We start from the raw sequence: 18,822 nt of genomic DNA, 5'->3' as shown, positions 1-18,822 counted from the left end.
CTTGTTTCGTTTGCTCTTAATCTGTCCCTATGAATGGTCACTATGGGTATGTTCGCTTTAGCTTATCCAGCCAGTTTATTAGCCACCAAACAGTATTTTCCTCTCACAACAAATCAGCTATTTCAGCTTTTCAGCCGGTTTATAAGCTGAAGCGAACACGCATTTTGTCGAAGGAGTTGATTTGTCAAAGTCTCATCACTTTTTGCAAGAGCTACTACAATGTAAACTGGACCATCGAATTTGGACAAATACCATATGAATGCCAGCTCTTTAAGGCTAGTATAGTAAGGTCATTTGGTACTAAAATCTGACTCACATCACAAATCTGACTAGGTACAATGAATCGTCCTGTTTTAAACACCATGACGCAAAAGAAAAAGGAAAAGTGTTAAATGGGAATAACTGAGCTCCATTTGGAAAACAAAAGAAAAGAGGAAGAAAAGACCCTATTCGCCACTGGCAGTCCAACTCCGCCTCCACGCTTTCGTCCGCTGACCCTACCCATCACGGCCACCGCCGCCGCCGGCAAGCGCCATGCGGCCTTCGTCCCGCATACTAGCGGCGGGGAACCTCCTCCGCGGCTCCCGGTTTAACCCCCAGACCGCCGCCCCTGCCGCCGCCGGATTCCGGCGGCTGAACGGAGCCAACAGGCCGGGCGTGCCGAAACCTCTCTTCAGCCCTTTCCTCGGAGGATTCGGACCTAACTGTGGTGTCCCGCCCGGGAATGGGGGTCCCTTCGGCCGCCTCGGCAGCTTCCTGCCGGACTCTACCTACCCGCCGCACGGCGCGCGGCTTACCCGAGACACGGTAATCTGTACTTCCACATTTGTGATTGGTTGGATTATGGGATGTTTAGAGGCAGTAGTGGGTGTTAGCATTTTCTCTAGGCACAATACATATGTTGAAGTAGGCCTAGTGACAAGTGAAATATTGGTAGTAAAACAAAGGGAAAAAGTAATAGTGTTTCCTTAGCAGCTTTGCTTCTATAAAGTAATCTGTATTGAGGTGCTTATGATGATATATTTGTGTTTAGTCCATCAAGGCACTAAACAAGTGCAAATTTCATGCAGAGAAAAAGGAGTATCACACCTAATTTTATATTTGCGCGGTATTAATTCCATCCAAACAATTTGTAGTTTCTCACGGTTGGTCTAAGGGGCAAATTGCTGGTTTTTTTTCTGTTGTCTTTCTAAATAAAAGGAATGTTTTTCTAATTCTTATTTTGTGATTCTTGCTATATATGCAGAGAGTACATGCATTCTCCACATCTGCCAATGCTGTGACAGCTGGGAAGCCGGTTGACAAGGTCCCGAAAGATGCTTCAAAAAAGGATGTCGATGAGCAGATAGCAGATTCTCAGATACTGAAAAACCTTGGGAAGTACTTATTGTTGAATGACAGCCCTGACTTCCGCTTCAGGCTTGTGTTGTCATTAGGCCTATTAGTTGGTGCAAAGGTAAAGCTACTCCCTCCAATTCAAATGTAAGTCTGTGGACTTATGCACAGATTAAGGTTGATGATAAAATGAATCTATGGTTTGGACTTATGTTTGTAGAAGAATAAGAAAGGCTAGGTGGACATATATTTGAAAGCTGAGGGAGTACTTGTTTGAAAACGGTAACCTGCATTAAGGCATATGTGGTTTGATATTGCACTGCTCATGTTTAGGAAGCCTTTTGTTTCTTTTATCAGAGGCATTAATGAGCAAACTACCCATTTGGCTGCCTTTTCTAATAAAAGTCAGCATTGACCATCATGTTGTAGGCTCAAGATCAATATTCCCATTGCTTTCCTGGTGCTTTTTCACTACTCACGCTACATTGAAACTTCTTTTCCTTTATGAAAAAGACTTACTTCAGCATTTGTCCTATTGTGATGTAACTTTGGTAATTTATAAGATGCGGTTCATTTGTTGGATGTGCATCTCAAACTTTCCTTTTACCGAATCCTTTACTTCAGCTTGGTTCATAGTCAAACAAGGGCACAATTGCCACATATCATCGATGTGGAATAAGAGGGAGAACAGTGCCCTTTTAATCGGGATAGATAAAACAGGTTGAACTAAAAATATGGAAGTTATTACATGAAACTTTCAACTTTCTTACCCGACCTTTTGTATTTGATATGAACACCAGGTTATAAATGTTCAAGTGCCTTTCTTGTTTAAGCTCGCTATCGATTGGCTTGCAGCCCTTGGTGGTGCTGAAGCCTCACTGGCATCGTTCACGGAAACTAACGCCACCCTATTGGCTCTCTTTGCAAGCCCAGCAGCTGTGTTGATTGGTTATGGAATTGCACGATCAGGAGTGTCGGCCTGTACAGGTAAACACTTTCTCAAGCATTCCTGGATACCCTTCTTTGTTCCTCCTCTTGGAACACAAATGACTACCTTTTCCGTCCCTAAAATGGTCATTTCTTTGTTGCCAGAACTGCGAAATGCTTTATTTTCTAAAGTGACCTTGAGAGCCATCCGTTCAGTATCCAGAATGGTAAATATTGGAACTTATTGTTTTCTTTCCATGCTGTAGTGTGTAACTGCCCAGATGTTCCAACGCAATATGAATCTTTTCTGGAACAAAGTATCTTGCTATGCAGAGTTCTCCTATATATTTCCGTATTCATGGATAACTACTGTTACTTCCAGTTGTTGGTTGAGTGATGAGCATGTTATTGTTCTGATACTTGTATGTTGAAAAAATGAAGATGTTTTGAAGACTTCCAAATGTTAGAAACATAATTGAAGCAGCATCCTTTGATCTATCTCAGGCATCATATACGTCTGATTATTTTCTATTATTGATGCGGACCAAATAATTAAATGTTAAAATTATGATTGCCTTAATTCGTGATCTCTTGGTATTGCAGGTATTTTCTCACTTGCATGAGCTTGATCTTCGTTATCATCTAAGGTACTTGTAGGAAATGGTCATTCTACTAATTTTCTCAGTCTCTGTAAGGAATAAATCATCTATTTAACTCGTGGTATATTTGGAAAAACATCATAACTCAAAAGTAAGTAGAGGGTTATGCAGATAACATCAGATAATTAGATAACTTGACTGCTTGACTACTAGTATGAAATTGACAATGTTTGTTGGAAGTGACAAAATCTCTAGTGAGTGGACTGCACTATTTTCGTAACAATAGTCCCATTTACTCACAGTGAGGAAGGGACTAGGTAGATATCTGTGGAAACAAGTCATAAGAATTCAGCAATGTTTATTATATATATACTCCCTCCCTCCAATCATGATAAAATGATGTTTGGACAGCAAAATTGAACTAAACTTAGTTTAGTTTTGCTGTCCTAACGTCATGTTGTCATGACCGGAGGAGTTTAGTTTTGCTGTCCTAAAGTCATGTTATCATGACCGGAGGAGTTTAGTTTTGCTGTCCTATTGTCATGTTATCATGACCGGAGCGAGTTTAGTTTTGCTGTCCTAAAGTCATTTTATCATGACCGGAGGGAGTAAATTTTTTAGCGTTGATATGTACGAGGTGGAGAATATTTGAAATTTTTCTTATGCTTCTTACCTGCTTCTTTGTTTCTAGCCGGCAAACTGGTGCTCTAAATCGCATAATTGATCGAGGCAGCCGTGCAATAAATTACATTCTCACAGTGATGGTGTTCAATGTTGTGCCCACAATACTAGAGGTACTTATAAATTATCGTGTAAATGTACAGTCCATTAGTTATGCATATTGCCTGTGATTTTGTTTCACTTCAGAAATATATGGCATTTATTTTTTGGGCTTTTCTGTTACCTCAGCCTTGTGATTTTGGTTCTCATTTACAGATTGGTATGGTGTCAAGCATACTTGCTTACAAGTTTGGTTCCACTTTTGCTTGGATTACTTCAGTTTCAGTTGCTACCTATATAGCTTTCACTTTGGCTGTCACACAGGTGCAAACACAATTCTATAGCATTGGATCTCTCAAGATATCCTTGTTGTCTCAACTGTTCAATTTATCTTTCAAATGATGTCGTCATGTGAAGTCTAATTATGTTTTACTCTGTTTGTCACTGGTCCCCTTTTGTTTTTTTAAATATTATTATAGTGGCGGACTAAGTTCAGGACAGCCATGAATAAAGCTGATAATGCTTCCAGTACAGTGGCAGTTGACTCTCTTCTGAATTATGAGGTCACCTCATGTCCATTACTCCGTTTTCTCCATTTTACCTTCTTTATTCTAGTTGTAACAAATTATTGATCTTTCTTTGATTGTGTACAGACTGTGAAGTACTTCAACAACGAACAATTTGAAGTTGCGAAGTACGACAAATATTTAAGGAGTGAGTGCATATACGTCTTTCTTCTTGGTTGAAATGTCATTGTAGAGTAGATGTGCACAACCAGATGTTCCTTCAAACATTAATTTCAGCATTCCCTAAAATATTTTACAGAAGTCCCCTAAAAAATAGTTTGCAAAAGTTTGGGAATTTGGGAGATACAAAGGGGATAATTATTGATGTGAATCAATTGCATCTTGATATGTTGAATGTGCTCCCCAAAGGTAACAAGGATTATAATTGAATTATTGACTTGGTCTTTTTCATGAAAACTAAGGGTTCAGAATGTAGAATTTGTTTTAAAAGTGCTTAAATAGGACATTAAGTTATGTTTCATAGATTTGATGAATCCCAGCTGACTATTTTGTTAAAGAGATGATCTGTAGACTATTTTAAAAGTTCTTAAACACTGACACACATCATAAGTTGATTTTGTTTAAGGGATCTGATCTATTAACTATTTTTATTACCACGTGGCCAGATTATGAGGATGCTGCATTGAAGACCCAAAGTAGCCTTGCCTACCTGAACTTTGGTCAAAATGTTATCTTTAGCTCGGCTTTATCTACAGCAATGGTTTTGAGCTCATATGGAGTAATGAGTGGTGCTCTTACTGTGGGTGATTTGGTAACTATTTATCCCATCCATTGTCTGTTTGTTTCTTATATCATCTAGTGTTGACATTTCATGTCTCACACTTTGGTATGGTTAGTAACTCATCCGTATCACAGGATGACTGCAAGATTTGAAATTGTGATAAATAAAAATGAATTACGAGCTATATTAATATGTTTTTAACAAGAACCAATGTTTAATTGAACCATGATTTTATATGGCTTCAGTTGTTGCCAATTTTGTCTCTAGTCTTTTTTTCCTCGAACACACTAATCTCTAGTCATTTGCTAGTTGCTTTTGATTAATGTGGTGAATCCTTGGCAGGTCATGGTTAATGGACTTCTATTCCAGCTTTCATTGCCTCTAAACTTCCTTGGGAGTGTGTATCGAGAATCTAGACAAAGCCTCATTGACATGAAGTCTATGTTTCAGTTGCTGGAGGTAAAGTTTGGTAGTTAAATTGTCGAATGTCTAAGGGCCTGTAGTTTTAGTTTCATTCTTAAACATTGCTCTCTGATACTTCCTAATCGTTGTTTCATTTTTCTTAGGAAAAACCTGGAATAAAGGATGAGCCTCATGCACAACCTTTGCAGTTCAAGGGAGGATGCATTGAATTCGAGAATGTTCATTTTGGGTAAGTTTTGTTCTTTAATAACTTGTTGAGCGTAGCAAAGTGCTTATATTCTTTCTGAAAAAGACTATGCAAGTCTCAAACAACTAGCACCAATGCACTTATTTTCTTCTAACCATTACTTTTTTTTGGAAAAATATGGAAGTATTACTGTGAGTGAATATTTCCTTGCTGAAACCTATTTGACACCTGATATTATAGCGATCAAACTACCATTTGGTGAGCTAAATATTTTTATTCCTATGTTTATAGTCTCTGTTGTAGTCACTTAAAAGGTCAAACTTGTGAAATGTCACCTGTTTGTTTCTAACAAAGTCCTTTGCATAAGTCATCTTAGTAAATATCATTTATCAGATAGGCAGATGTCAATACAAGAACATATTAGTGCACACACAACCTACAAACTTTAGTTTCTAATTTACCAGAAACAAGTTATTTTTCATGTGTGTTGTAGACTTGTATTGTATTATAACTAGCAATAATAATTTAGATAGAATATTGAGATACCCATTGAAGGTGTTTTCCTGTTTTGTATATGCTGTAAACTAGAGTAAACTGACATAGTGATGTATTTATATATGATTCAGTGAATGATTTGATTTCTTCCAGGTATGTACCAGAAAGGAAGATTCTTGATGGTGCCACCTTCACTGTACCTGCAGGACAGAGCATTGCCATTGTCGGAACTAGTGGCAGTGGTAAACTATCTTTTTTATTTATCAAAAAATACCTAATGCTTTTGTGACCGGACAAAATTTGAAGGTTTCTATTGCTTAAGATATGTTCACGTTATACCTAGAGCCGAGAACCCTGTTTTTATTTTCTTAATGAACTCGTTAGTTTGCTGCTACTGTTGCACAGGAGTTCTGGTATTGAGTTGATGTGATTTTGGGTTATAATATTCATAGTTGGCCACAAAAGATAGTATTTATTAGACTTCACTTGGTGTTGAGGTGGATCATGATAATCTTGTTTGATGGAAATCTTCAAAATTTTGGTGTTCGGATCAACTATTTTGCTTCTAATCTAAGTTGCAAATGGTGATGTTGTTTGTCAAACTACAAGACAATTATGACATACAATAGTTGGGCCGCAGAATTAGCTAACATTATTTTACTTTCCAATTAAACTACAGTATTTTCCATCTTTTTAACATCTTCAAATGTTAAACACAAGTCAACCACAAACTGGACCTCTTTTTGGATTACCAGAACTGTCCAGTATAAATGTCTTCATATATTTTATCAGCACTGAAACAGTATGTCATGATAACAACTCAATCTGATCTCATCTAATCTCTAATGCAACAAACCCACCCTGAACAGTTATGTAGTGAACAGTGCGCCAGCCCTAGGGAGGTCTGCTGCTGCTTCATCCATCACATGGGCCCAAATGGGCTGGACATGACACAGTATAAACTAAGCATTGACTAATACTGGTTCGTCCACCCCTTGTGTTCATGGTGAAGGGCACGGGGGTTTCCAGCAGTTGATGCATGTTACTAACATTGGGGATGTGCACATATTTTTGGTTCGTGCTTGGTCTATCTTCTCTATATGCTCACTGCCAAAACTAGCAACTCCCAGCTAGTGTTCAGCAAGTTATAGCTAAGCTTCTTCTCTAAAACGATGTTGAAACCAATGTCCATTTTGATACCTAACTACTGTTAGTTAATAATCAACTGGCATGGTTCTATATTTTATCTGTTTGAGATTTCTATCATAAATCTTGTCGACAGTGATTAACAACTGGTAGCGGTGAATTGTTTTGTGTAATAATGGGAATATCTTGTTTTGTGCTTTAGTGTGGGGTCTTAGAACTTCTGTTAGTGAATTTGTGTTCTTTATGAGCATCACTCAGGGGTTCCTTAACTGCACCTTTCTTATGCAGGGAAATCAACTATTCTTAGGCTTCTGTTCAGATTTTTTGATTCAACTTCAGGATCTGTAAGGATATAGAAGCATCAATCTCCTTTCTAATTTCATGTTAATCTAACCGATGCCCATCTCATGGTTTATTCATGTGATTTTTTCTGCTGGCAGATACGAATTGATGGGCAAGATATCCGAGGAGTGACACTAGAGAGCCTTCGAAAACATCTTGGTGTTGTACCTCAGGACACGGTAAGCCTTCTGATATACATTTGTCAATGCTGCAGTTTTCAAACTATAGAGGAATGTGGGCATTTGCATTTCTTCAAGTTCTGTTGTATAATCTGGCTTCTGCTAACTATCATTTGTGAACATCTTTTGATTATTTTTTTTACATTCAAACAATTAGTCCAATACTCCAATTTAGTTAGAGAAAAACATAGTAAAGCTACATTACTGGAATTCTGGATTGTGGATTTATTTAGTACAAGAGAAATGCAATAGTCGCTGAATAATTTTCTGGTGTCCTTATGCATCTTTCTTCAACGTAGTGGATCACTAGCTATATTGAGGGTTTTCTATTTAACACATTTTCAGGGAATTGTGTCTATAGTATATTCATGTTAACATATGCTAATTATCACTGTTACAAGGCCAGCCAACTAGCCAATCTCACATTATAAACATGAATGCAGGTACTTTTTAACGACACGATTAAGCATAATATACAGTATGGACGTTTATCAGCAAAAGATGAGGAGGTACCTATTTTCTTCCAAGACATTCTGAAGTGCATATAGCATGATTATATGTTTTGTTTTGGAATGATACAGTTTGTTTCCATACAGGTCTATGATGCTGCCCGACGTGCTGCTATTCATGATACAATTATGAACTTCCCAGACAAGTATGACACAGTAGTAGGAGAACGAGGATTGAAGGTGAGACAGTATATTGTAATGTGCCAGATGAAGAAATGGTGTAAGCTGTTGTTCTACAGACAAAATATCTAATAAATTGTGGTTTTCTTGTTGCAGCTAAGTGGTGGGGAGAAACAACGAGTGTCGATAGCTCGCGTATTCTTGAAGGAGCCCTCCATTCTGTGAGTACCCCTTGCTTTTCGTTACTCCTTTTTTCATTTGGATCTCAATGACTTGAGGAATGTGTTTAAGGTAGCCACTCAGTTATGACCTCTGTTTATGTGCTTTTGTGAGAGCTCACATAGTCACGTGCTATGTCAAAGTTGGCCCTGCTGAATGTATTTAAACTAATTTCAGATTACTCATAGTAAACGTTTTTACAAATAATAGGCTTATTCGATGCCCTTTTGTCTTGATATTTTTTCTTCTGAACTATGTCAGGTTATGTGATGAAGCAACAAGTGCTCTTGATAGCACTACTGAAGCCTCAATTTTGAATTCTCTGAAGTCGTTATCTGTTGACCGAACATCAATCTTTATTGCTCATCGACTCACAACTGCAATGCAGTGTGATCAGGTATGCTTTTGCAACTTCTCAAAGAAACCTCAGTATTCGTCGAACTCATCTATTTTGCAGCCTCCCAGTGCACGTAGAGTTGTGCAATGCTTGTTGGTCTCATCTTTTCTCTGATATTTTGATGAGTCCTGTTCAAGTTTTCCAGACCATATATTTGAATTTCAAAACCTTCCAGTGCACTCTAGAGTGGTGAATGGTTGTTGGTTTCATCTTTTCTCTGATATGTTGATGAGTCCTGTTACAAATTTGAATTTTCAGATAATTGTTTTGGAGAATGGGAAGGTAGTAGAACAAGGACCACATGACGTTCTTCTTTCAAAGGGTGGGCGTTACGCAGAATTGTGGTTCCAACAGAACAACAGTGATGCTGTTGACCCTGCAGCAGTTACCCTGCAGGTTTGATTGCCGGTGTATAACTTTCCTTTTTGCAAGGGGAAACAGATTCACAACTGAGAGGGTGCAGGTTTCAACTTATCTGCGCCTTGTAAATGGAGTAGGATTTTAGATATGCGAGGACATAAACTTACAGTTTAGGAGAGAGAGATCCACTCCAAGATAGCCTGGGCGATTAACATTTCTCCTTTGGGATTATATAGACAATCCCTACAGTTTTTTCATGGCAATGTAACATTTCTGTATCACAAGGAATAAGCCTAGTAAATATTTAGTTGTCTCAGCTCAGTTACCATTTTGGTATAGATGATGTTACTGTGTACACGTGTTGCAGTTATAATATCGTTTCTTGCTACTACAACATGCGTGCCCAAAAAAAAAAGTAATTTCTCGTAAGGTGGCGTTTGGATTGTGGGAAATGTTTGCTTGTCATGCAGTCAAATTCAAACACCCTAGTAGCAACTTTGGCTGTTATACCGCCGACAGCCAGGCTGGTCGTTGTTACCTTCCTGTTCTGGTATTGTTCATGTTTCCAGTTTCTCAAGCTTGGCTTCCACATGCCTATACAAATAGACATTGTTACAGTTCCTTTCCCCCCTCTAGCAGATTGTGCTCTATTTGGATTTGCAAACGTGTGCAAGTTCATTCCTCTTGTACCCAGCAAAAGCTGCAAGTCAGCATCGCAACAAATTAGAATACCTACAGATGGCAACTATGCTACGTAGAACCCCGGCGCAGTATCACGCAACCTGTGCATTGTATCTAGCAAGTGAAATGGTGGTGATTCATGATGGTTAAGGGCCATTTAATTCGAGTTAAACCAGACCATAACCTGCCGTAACACCTCAGTGCACAGCTGTTCATGTACTGTGGCCATGAGGCCAACTGTTTCTTACCCTGACGCATTGGAATGCTACTTGGTGTAGTCACTACTCTTGCCTATCCAATAATCTTCTCCTAAGATTCCAATTCTGTGCAAGAGAAATGCTCACAAAAGCTCTTAGAGCAGGCCCAACGCTCCGACGTGGCTGGTAGCCTCAAGTTTACCCGCCTGACACAAATGTCCAGCTCAACCGGTTTGGGCGCTTGCAGTCTGTCAGTGCACCCTGCAGAAGGTGCAGTGGCTTGGGATTAAAAAGCAATCGCTGTGGCTGTTGTGAGAGAGGAAAAGCACCGAGAAAAAGCTAACTTGGGAGGAGAGAAACAAGATGAGTAGGGTCATGGTACAAAAAGTAAGAGTGGCCTGCATTGGGTGCTTGAAGATCTTAAAATTTCAGTGCTTATGTGGAATACAACTTTTTCATGGGGCTACTAGTATTGTGTGCTTGCGTTGGGCTTGCCCTTACAACCATGCTCGAAATAGTCTTGTGATCCAAAGTTAATATTTGGGATACTCCTCACATTCAGCTCCGGGTCATCACTCCTCACAGCTTTTGCTGCATTCCTCCTATCTATAATCTGTCATTCCAAAACTGCAGGCCTTAAAAGACCTAGAATATCATGGCATTCCGTTGCCTCTTTTGTCCAGTAAAAGTTTCCATCTGAGGATGAAAACTCACACACACGAGCTACCAGCTGTAAAATTGAAACCTTCTCTGTCTTGCAACATAAGAGCACGGAAGCTTAATGCAGATGCATTGCCATCAACACAGCCTCTCCGTCCCTTGTTTTTGTTCAAAGCAGCGAGGAAGAAGAACAGGTACCGGAGATGTCTGGAAAAGGGAAGAGGCGAAGCGCTAGATTGTTGAAGCTGGAAGAGGAGAAGAACGACGGCGACTCCGCCGGCGTCTGCCTCCTTGATCCTTGGCAAATAATCCGGAACAGCATTTCCGGTTCGCGCGCGCGAGGGAAGAGAAAAAGGAATGAAGAAACCCAGGTAAATTGTGAAGCCATTGGGTGCTTCCAGCTCTCTTCATATGTCCTTTTCCTGGTTCTCATCTGCCGGGTGATTTTTCAGCAGTTGCAGGGAGAAGCCTCATGTAGCCACCAACAACCATTAGATGCAGCGAAGAGCAGTACGTTGTTTTTTTTTTCTTTTGTTACCTCAGTATTGCCGGGCTGATTGTAGGAGACATGTGAATGTCTTTTGGTTTCATTCCAGATAACTCAACAAGCCAAAGCTCAGTTGGGCAAATCATCGAGTATATCCTTGACGAATTGGAGCTGTAAGCTTTGCGCTCTCTCTTCTTTTTGCTTGTCCATCAGGCGTCACCTTGTTTCCTGTTACATATTGAGATTTATATATATATGCATGTATCTTAATCTCTTTGCAGGAGAGATCGGCATGAGTTGTTTGCGATGCCAGATGACATCCAGGTGAGAAATGATGCGATGCATCTGAATTATTTGTGTAGATAGATCGAAAGGCTGAAACTCTTTTTTTTTAATGCACCTGTTTCTTGTTTCATGCGACAGACTGAAACATCGACATGTTAGTGCAGGTGACTGACTATGCAGAGAGAGTGAGCAGGCCCGGTGACTTTGCTACACTGAGGCAGAAGAACAAAGATGGCATGTACACGGCACTAGAGCAATTTGAGGTCAGTTTCTTAGCGCACTTGACCCTCTTTGTCCTTTGTTTTACAGTTTTATGTTCCATCCTTGGATTGTTCATGATCTTCATTCTCTATACGATCGCAGAACGATGTTTACATGGTGTTCCAGAGAGCAATAACGATGAACAGCCAGAACACCGTGCCTTTCAGAGAGGTATGCATCAATGCACGGCAACAAAGGTTATCATTTGCCTTCACATTGTATTAATCCAGGAGCAATGTTTCCTTGGATCTGTGCAGGCGATGTCACTGCTAGATCAAGCCAAGCAAGTGTTCATGTCCCTGAAGAACAACCAGATGTTCTCGGAGACGGAGCTCGCGGCATGGCGCAAGAGGTACCTAGACCAGCTGCAGCAGCCGATCACGCCGGAGGGAAGAGAGGTGGGCAACAGGGGTCCACCACGCCACGCAGCTGCTACGCCATCGAAGCTGCCCGCCACCACGCCGAGGAAGAAGAGCGCCGCCGAGACGAAGAAGCAGGAGAACGCCAGCGCCGGCGCCGGCGGCAACACCCCGGAGAACCAGAGAGCAAGGCAGCGAGGCGCCAAGGAGAGCAAGGGCACGGCGCCGGGAAAGAAGGCGAGAAAAGGTATGAAGGCGTAAGCCAGCGCTGTTTCAGAACGTTTAAATGTAAGCTGAGACGTGGTTCGCCGGAGATGCAGCAACGACGGCGGGCGCTGCCGGCGCCAGCGTGGTGGCGCGAAGGAGGCTCACGTACAATGAAGGTGCTGGCGCCGATCAAGGCTGGCGAACCATGGCGAGGCCTGTTTTCCAGGGCCGGCACGTTACCTTCAATAGTGTAAGACCCGCTCGATCACCTGTGTTCCAAATGAGTTCATATATTTTTTTTCGGATCACGCATTACAGATGCAGATACTCACATACACGCACGCAACCCTACCCTTATGAGCACCTTCGAAAGACTGAGCCGACAAATCCTCGAGATTGATAAAGTCACCACTAGCACCTCGCTGTCGCTACTGCCTACCACTGAAAGAATAGCGCCGGTTAAATCCTGAAATAAATCCAGAAATATACGAGTATCAGTGCTGAGTCGAGCACTCGAACCCTGATGGTCAGGTTCCACCACAAGTACCAGCTGAGCTACGCTCAGTTCGCCATATATTCTCTTGTTTAATCATAGTTGAGAATATGGGTGACTTTTATGATCACAACTTCTCATGATCAAATTCAAATTCAAATCCAAACCTACGTGAGCTTGTTGCAAATTGTTCAGCTGCCGCAGGAGCACACGTATCGCAACAGCCTGCACGGGTTCGTGCGGCACGCGGGGCTCAAGGCGCGCGTGGCCGCCGAGTTCAGGACGCTCGAGTGCGTCGCGCGCGCCAGGCACAGCCACGTGCCGCAATGCTGGAACGGCTTCGCTCCCGGCGCCGGCTTCCTCCCACCGACGCCGCGTCCCCTGGGCGCAGCCGCCGCCGCCGCCCCGGAGGCGACCCCAGCGCGACCGCCGTCGGCTGCCGACCTGGCGGCGGCGGCGCCCGAGTGCAAGCTGGAGACGGACGAGGTGCTCAAGCTCTTCGTGCTCATGGGCACGCCCGCCGCGTTCTTGGAAAGGGCCAAGAAAATGTTCGGCGAAGGCGAGCGCGAGGAGAGCGCAAGAAAGGATGGGCAGGGGCAGGCGACCAGGGCTGCCGACGGGGCGAGGGTTGGCGCGGCGACGGCGGCCGAGACCGGGCAGAAGAGAGGCGCGAGCGAGCCATCGGCGGCCGCCGCCGCGTGCGGGCCGTTCGCGCCGCCCAAGCTGGTCCCCGGCCGGCTGGGCTTCGGCCAGTTCGCCGGCTCTTCTGCGCAGCCGTTCAAGCTGAAGTCGAAGCCTTCGACGTCGTCGAATGCTGCCAGCAAGAAGAAAATTTCGTGAATGAAAAGTCACCTGTAGGCTGTAGTTGCCGTCCTATGTCATCCGTGTCTCTGTCGATCAGAATCTTGTGTCTTCAAGTTGAAGAAAGATACATAATAATTTGATGATTTAGCTACCATATTTCATTTTGCAATGGATTAACACACTACTGATCAGCGATCCATAAACTTCAAATGTAATGTAGGCAAGTTATACCCATCAGAGAACTTTCAGATTTTTCAAGTTTGGCAGAGGGGCAGGTCAAAGTGTAACATAGTTCATGCATTACTCTTGGCAAACAGTCCACGAGTTACAAGGGAAACATGATTATTGTTTTTATTAACACGGAGCTTATTACAAGTCTTCTCCATCCCCACGCCATACCTGTCAAAGCATTGCACGGCAGTAAATCTCATTCCCACCTACAGGGCAAAGGTTTCTGCATTAGCTCACTTTGAGAGGCTGGCCGTCCAACAGAGTGGTGGCAACCGCATGGCCGCATGGGTATCAACCTTTCCAGTTATCCTTGATCTTCCTGACCTCTCTCAGCGCTTCAACCGGAGACTTGGCACCGAACTTGGCCTGCAAAATCATTTTTTTTAGATAATGGATAATATTCCGGCTTCAACCTCCTCAAAGAAGAGAACCAGTCCACTACTATTACAGATAGTAGCACGTTGCTACACCCACAAATTTTTTTTAAAAAAAGATACAAAGACGACTCAAAAACCAATTCGCAAACTAAAAGACCATCCATTTAAATTAAAGAAACGTAAAGCTACTATCTCCAATGTCCGGCATGCCAAATGAAGTTGTTCCAAACAAAAATCTTTTACTCCTAATGCTAGTAGTTAGGATTGGCAAGAGAATTAAGTTTCTAAGTGTTCTTCAACTTTACACGATGTTACCCATTTCTGTGCATGGACGTGGAGAGTAATGCAAGAAAATGAGTGCTTTTCAATTAGCAAATTCACCTGTATTTCTGGTAGATCAACGCGCATGAAGGTATTGATCTCAAACTCATCTCCTATAGTTGAAGGGACTGTAGGCTGATTTGCTTCACGCTGCTTTTCAGCCCATTCCAGTTTCTGTTTCATCTTCTCATTCTCCGGCTCGAGTGTCAGCATGAATTTTAGGCTCTTCACAGTGTACTGCAAGTCAACATGCAACTGCTAAGAAAATAGTATGTATCTACGACCAAGCCAATTAGTATACCATATTAAGAAAATAAACCAAAATGATCGAATATTGGTGGTTATTGTCTTCTTGTTAAGGCTGTTATGATGCATGTTTTCACTCAAGTTTCCAGCATCTTTTACAAGTGAAGTTCAAAAGGAAGTCGAAATTCAACAATGGGAATAACAAAGAACATGAACAAGTAGCTCACATGTAAATCATCTGTTATCAAGATAGCACATGAAATGGAAAAGCAAAGAGCCCAGCAACAAATGAACGTATATGCTACATATCTATAATTCTCCTCTATTAGAGGGAACAAAAGGAGGCACAAGAAAACATAAATCCATCATATTATCCCATTGCTACTGGATTCCATTCTGGGGAACACAAATGCATTAAAAAGGCATTCAACCAATTATAGAAGACATCTGATAAATCATTGGACAATCTAGAAACTACCTATTCCTAAGAGAACAAACCAGAAAATGCAAAGTAAAACTGTACATGCCCTTCGGTCATTGATAATAAAATATTCCATACTAAATGGTAAAGGAACAACATAGTTATTTATATACAATACAGATTCAATGACATTCAGGTTCCTCCAGGATGAAAGCCTAGCATTATGGGATGACAGGAAGAATCCGGTATGAAAACAAGAGATCATACCTCATGCCCACAGTAAACCTGAGTTGACTTTGGCAGCGAGCCCAATGTAACAATAAGGGACTGATACATTTGCTCTGCAGTACCCTCAAAAAACCTCCCACAACCAGCAATGAACTGTGTTTATTTATAAAAAGGTTAGGATATAAAGATGAAAGGAGACATCAGAGTAAGTCAGGTGCATATACTAACCAAAGTGTCTCCAGTGAAGACCACTGGATCTTCCCCCTCTTTACTAGTAGCATAGTAGCTAATATGACCTTTTGTGTGACTGTTGAAGAAACAAAACGGCAGGGACCAGAAAAAAAATTATCAAAAAGCTTCTACTAAGCAAACACAAATAAAACTCCCATGCATAATTCACGTGAGGATTTATCAGAGCTCAGCTAAGTCTTTTAAGTAACACTAATAGCGTGTATGTGCCGCTCCTTGATGCAGGTTCCTTGGATATAAAAGAGCCTCAAAAGGAGAAAGTTATAAATTTTTCTAAAGTGAACTAGGAGCTGTATATTATACTAAATTCATAATTTCAAAGGACTCTTATTTGGTAGTTTGAATTTTGTAAATAAATCAGCCTTACTCAAGAAGTGACTGTTTCTATGGTACTGAAAAAAAAAGCACGCTAGGGAAGTGAAATAGGCCAAGAGAATAGCATAGTTAATCGCATACCAAGGAGTGTGTAGGCATAGTATCTCAATGTCATTCCCAAGTGACAACTTTGTTCCATTCTCCACCTGATCAGTGCAGCCTTTCACATTGTCCAGGGATCCTCCATAGACCTTTATCCCTGGCACCTGCAGTCTCATCTTCTCATTGCCACCAGCATGATCCCTAGAAGCACAAAATCAGTTGCACGATCCATTAATAATATAGTAGAAAATTGCCATGAAGTTCACCAACACCTGTTCATTTTTAGTTCACGCAGAGTACTTTCTGCCACACGATAATTATTTTTAAAGCATAGACCTTTTTGACTACCTATTTGACATTGTAGTCGATTTGCACTTTTTAGAAGTGGAGCAGGAGAAATCCCCCATTCCATTGAAGAGATGAAAGCATCACATAAGTACACTTCACACTAGATGTTACATCACAGATGAGTGATGAGAAAGCCTACTCCCCAGCAGTCTAAACAGCATGTTGCAAATTTAGAGTGAAAATAGACTACTCTAAGAATGGAAAACAACTAAGCCCAAGAACACATCACATACGTCAAGCACTTCCATTGCATAATCAACCGCATTTCCTGACTGGAAGCTGGTTTCTTCATTCCTTAAAATTGCATTCTTCAACATAGCATAGTGAACAAGAAGCTGCTAGCTGCATATTCCCTGAGACCTTACTTTCCTTTTTTCTTTCTTTCTTTCTTTGTTTTTTTTTGCAAGGACGTTTTAGCAATAGCAAATACTTTGTGAACTTCATTACCAGCAAACAACATTCAACACGGTATGTATTACACAATAGTTTTCTACTTCCACGGTCCATGTAGCAATTAGACTCAGAGAATAGCAAAATCGCAAGTTGGAAAGGTCCATCTATTGAATTCCTATGTGCATATCTGTAGTCACTCACAAACCCTTACAGCAATTATGTAATAACTGGATTAATTGAGTGTTTGTGACTGGACCAATCCCTGGCACTAACCGGATCTATTAGCTAGTAATAAATGCCTACATATGAAGCCCTTTTGTGACCCCAACTCTAATATGGTAATAAGATGATGTTCAACAACTCTAGCAAGCAAGAATCAGGATGCTCTAACACTAGCAAGTACTGAACCCAAAGAGAGCTGGAAGGAGACGATGGTATACCAGTGGTGGTGGGTGGTGAGGACGCAGTCGACGTAGGCGCCGACCTCGCTGGCAGCCTTGAGAACCTTCTCCGGCTCCACCGGGTCAACGGCCGCCGCCTTCTTGGTGCTCTCGTCCACGATTCTTGGAAAGGAATTAAAACAAATAGCAAATCAGGAACTCAAACTCAATGACTCCAAACGAATCGCTGAAGGAAAGGGGCAAACAAGCGACGCAGAGGCCGATTCGTACAGGTAGGCATAGTTGTCCTCCAGGCAAGGTACCGGAATTATCTTCATCTGCGGATCCCTCGTGGGTTTCTTCTCTTCAGGCGAAATCTCTGGAGACGAGCGAAGCCCCGACGAGTGGGTACGGAAGGTTTAAGAAAGGGGAGGAAGGGGACGAAGCCGACTGCTAGCCGGCAGCGGTGTGGAGGCCGGAGCCCGAGGTGATCCTCTGTGTCTGTGGTCTCACACAGGTGCGACGGTCGCCAATCGTCGTCGTCGCTCGTCATCAGCCCGGCCCAATCCATCCTGTGTGCACCCAAACATTTTTTTTTTCGAAAAGCTCACCCAAAACAAGAATAGATGGGGATATCGAAGGGTTGTCACAAAGAATTACGCAATCGTTAGATAGAAAACCTATGGCTTAAGTTTGATCTAGAGTATCTGTTGACTCTAAAACCCCTCCCCTGATTTTAATTTACAGCAGTAACTACCGCAAATGATCCAAAATATGCATGTGTCATTACTCATTGGTAGTACACTAACCTAACAACATGCATGGATGTTAGCATAGATCGGATTGCCACAAATTCAGGTGAGAAAGGAGCGAGATAAAATGCTAGAATAAGTGAAACGAAGCTTTTAGAAGAACACTCGTTGCACGTTGTTTTCTTCTCCTTCCATGAATAATATCAATTAGGAACGGTGGCGTACCTAGAAATTGACCAAGCCCCGAGATGAAACAGTGGTCTGTGGATGAACTAGGCTGTTGGGCCTTTTTTCTGATCATAAAAATTTAACTATCCTAAGGGGATAATCTGCACGGGTCCCGACCCCCCAGCCCGAGTCCTGGAACCACCCCTGATTACGGGTGGAGGTTGACACACCTAGACATAAAACCACTCAATAAAAGGATTGAACTAGCTAGACTACATTATAGAAAGCACCGACCCACACCTAAGGCCATGCCCCTAGTGGCTCTATCTTTTCCCACCACCCCTACAAGTTTCGTCCAAAACATTAAGCACAAAAATTCAAAAAAAATCTCATCACTCATCGGGATCTTTCAAAAGATTTTACAGCTTTTTTAAAGAAATTATAAAATATATAGAAACTTTTTCAAAGAGTTTGCAATAACAATTCAGAAATATCTTTAGGAAAAATTTTTAAAGGAATTTTGTGGAAACTATCCCATAAATTTTTTTTGTGAAATCTTTTGATAAAATCTAGCAAAAATGAGTGAGACTA

At 41.6% G+C, this 18,822-nt stretch overlaps 3 protein-coding genes across 3 annotated transcripts; 2 read left to right on the top strand and 1 right to left on the bottom strand.

The window, feature by feature from the left end:
* Positions 1-430: 430 nt before the first annotated feature.
* On the top strand, positions 431-9,657 carry LOC101769203 (ABC transporter B family member 25, mitochondrial). Its single transcript, XM_004984435.3, has 20 exons — positions 431-807; positions 1,247-1,456; positions 2,136-2,322; positions 2,428-2,489; positions 2,866-2,909; positions 3,553-3,655; positions 3,798-3,905; positions 4,061-4,144; positions 4,235-4,295; positions 4,774-4,919; positions 5,232-5,348; positions 5,456-5,541; positions 6,148-6,236; positions 7,429-7,484; positions 7,581-7,661; positions 8,105-8,170; positions 8,258-8,350; positions 8,447-8,511; positions 8,771-8,906; positions 9,165-9,657. Exons 1-20 carry the CDS (start codon positions 535-537, stop codon positions 9,306-9,308), a joined length of 2,211 nt encoding a protein of 736 aa, XP_004984492.1. The 5' UTR covers positions 431-534; the 3' UTR covers positions 9,309-9,657.
* Positions 9,658-11,007: 1,350 nt separating this feature from the next.
* Positions 11,008-13,736, top strand: LOC101760973. Its single transcript, XM_012849128.1, has 8 exons — positions 11,008-11,131; positions 11,401-11,464; positions 11,573-11,615; positions 11,741-11,839; positions 11,940-12,008; positions 12,095-12,443; positions 12,490-12,653; positions 13,092-13,736. Exons 1-8 carry the CDS (start codon positions 11,008-11,010, stop codon positions 13,734-13,736), a joined length of 1,557 nt encoding a protein of 518 aa, XP_012704582.1.
* A 238-nt stretch (positions 13,737-13,974) lies between these two features.
* Positions 13,975-17,848, bottom strand: LOC101768531 (hydroxyacylglutathione hydrolase cytoplasmic). The gene is made up of 8 exons (XM_004984433.4): positions 17,603-17,848; positions 17,372-17,494; positions 16,230-16,391; positions 15,753-15,831; positions 15,564-15,677; positions 14,690-14,866; positions 14,228-14,297; positions 13,975-14,137 (listed from the first exon to the last, which is right to left on the bottom strand). The coding sequence occupies exons 1-8, from the start codon at positions 17,647-17,649 to the stop codon at positions 14,103-14,105; spliced, it is 807 nt and encodes a 268-aa protein (XP_004984490.1). The 5' UTR covers positions 17,650-17,848; the 3' UTR covers positions 13,975-14,102.
* Positions 17,849-18,822: the final 974 nt, after the last annotated feature.

Source organism: Setaria italica, chromosome IX (assembly GCF_000263155.2).
Source record: "Setaria italica strain Yugu1 chromosome IX, Setaria_italica_v2.0, whole genome shotgun sequence".
NCBI lineage: Eukaryota > Viridiplantae > Streptophyta > Magnoliopsida > Poales > Poaceae > Setaria > Setaria italica.
This window is presented reverse-complemented; position numbering and strand designations above follow the sequence as displayed.

Bases quoted from the DNA above. Each gene is read 5' to 3' on its own strand.
- LOC101768531 (XM_004984433.4), bottom strand. From the start codon at position 17,649: ATGAAGATAATTCCGGTACCTTGCCTGGAGGACAACTATGCCTACCT. The intron at 16,392-17,371 runs GTATACCATCGT...TTGTGCTTCTAG, and splicing joins CTCACCACCCACCACCACTG to GGATCATGCTGGTGGCAATG. The intron at 15,678-15,752 runs GTTAGTATATGC...AAATAAACACAG, and splicing joins TCTTCACTGGAGACACTTTG to TTCATTGCTGGTTGTGGGAG.
- LOC101769203 (XM_004984435.3), top strand. From the start codon at position 535: ATGCGGCCTTCGTCCCGCATACTAGCGGCGGGGAACCTCCTCCGCGGC. The intron at 4,920-5,231 runs GTAACTATTTAT...AATCCTTGGCAG, and splicing joins CTCTTACTGTGGGTGATTTG to GTCATGGTTAATGGACTTCT. The intron at 8,171-8,257 runs GTACCTATTTTC...GTTTCCATACAG, and splicing joins TATCAGCAAAAGATGAGGAG to GTCTATGATGCTGCCCGACG.
- LOC101760973 (XM_012849128.1), top strand. From the start codon at position 11,008: ATGTCTGGAAAAGGGAAGAGGCGAAGCGCTAGATTGTTGAAGCTGGAA. The intron at 11,465-11,572 runs GTAAGCTTTGCG...ATCTCTTTGCAG, and splicing joins ATCCTTGACGAATTGGAGCT to GAGAGATCGGCATGAGTTGT. The intron at 11,840-11,939 runs GTCAGTTTCTTA...ATACGATCGCAG, and splicing joins CGGCACTAGAGCAATTTGAG to AACGATGTTTACATGGTGTT.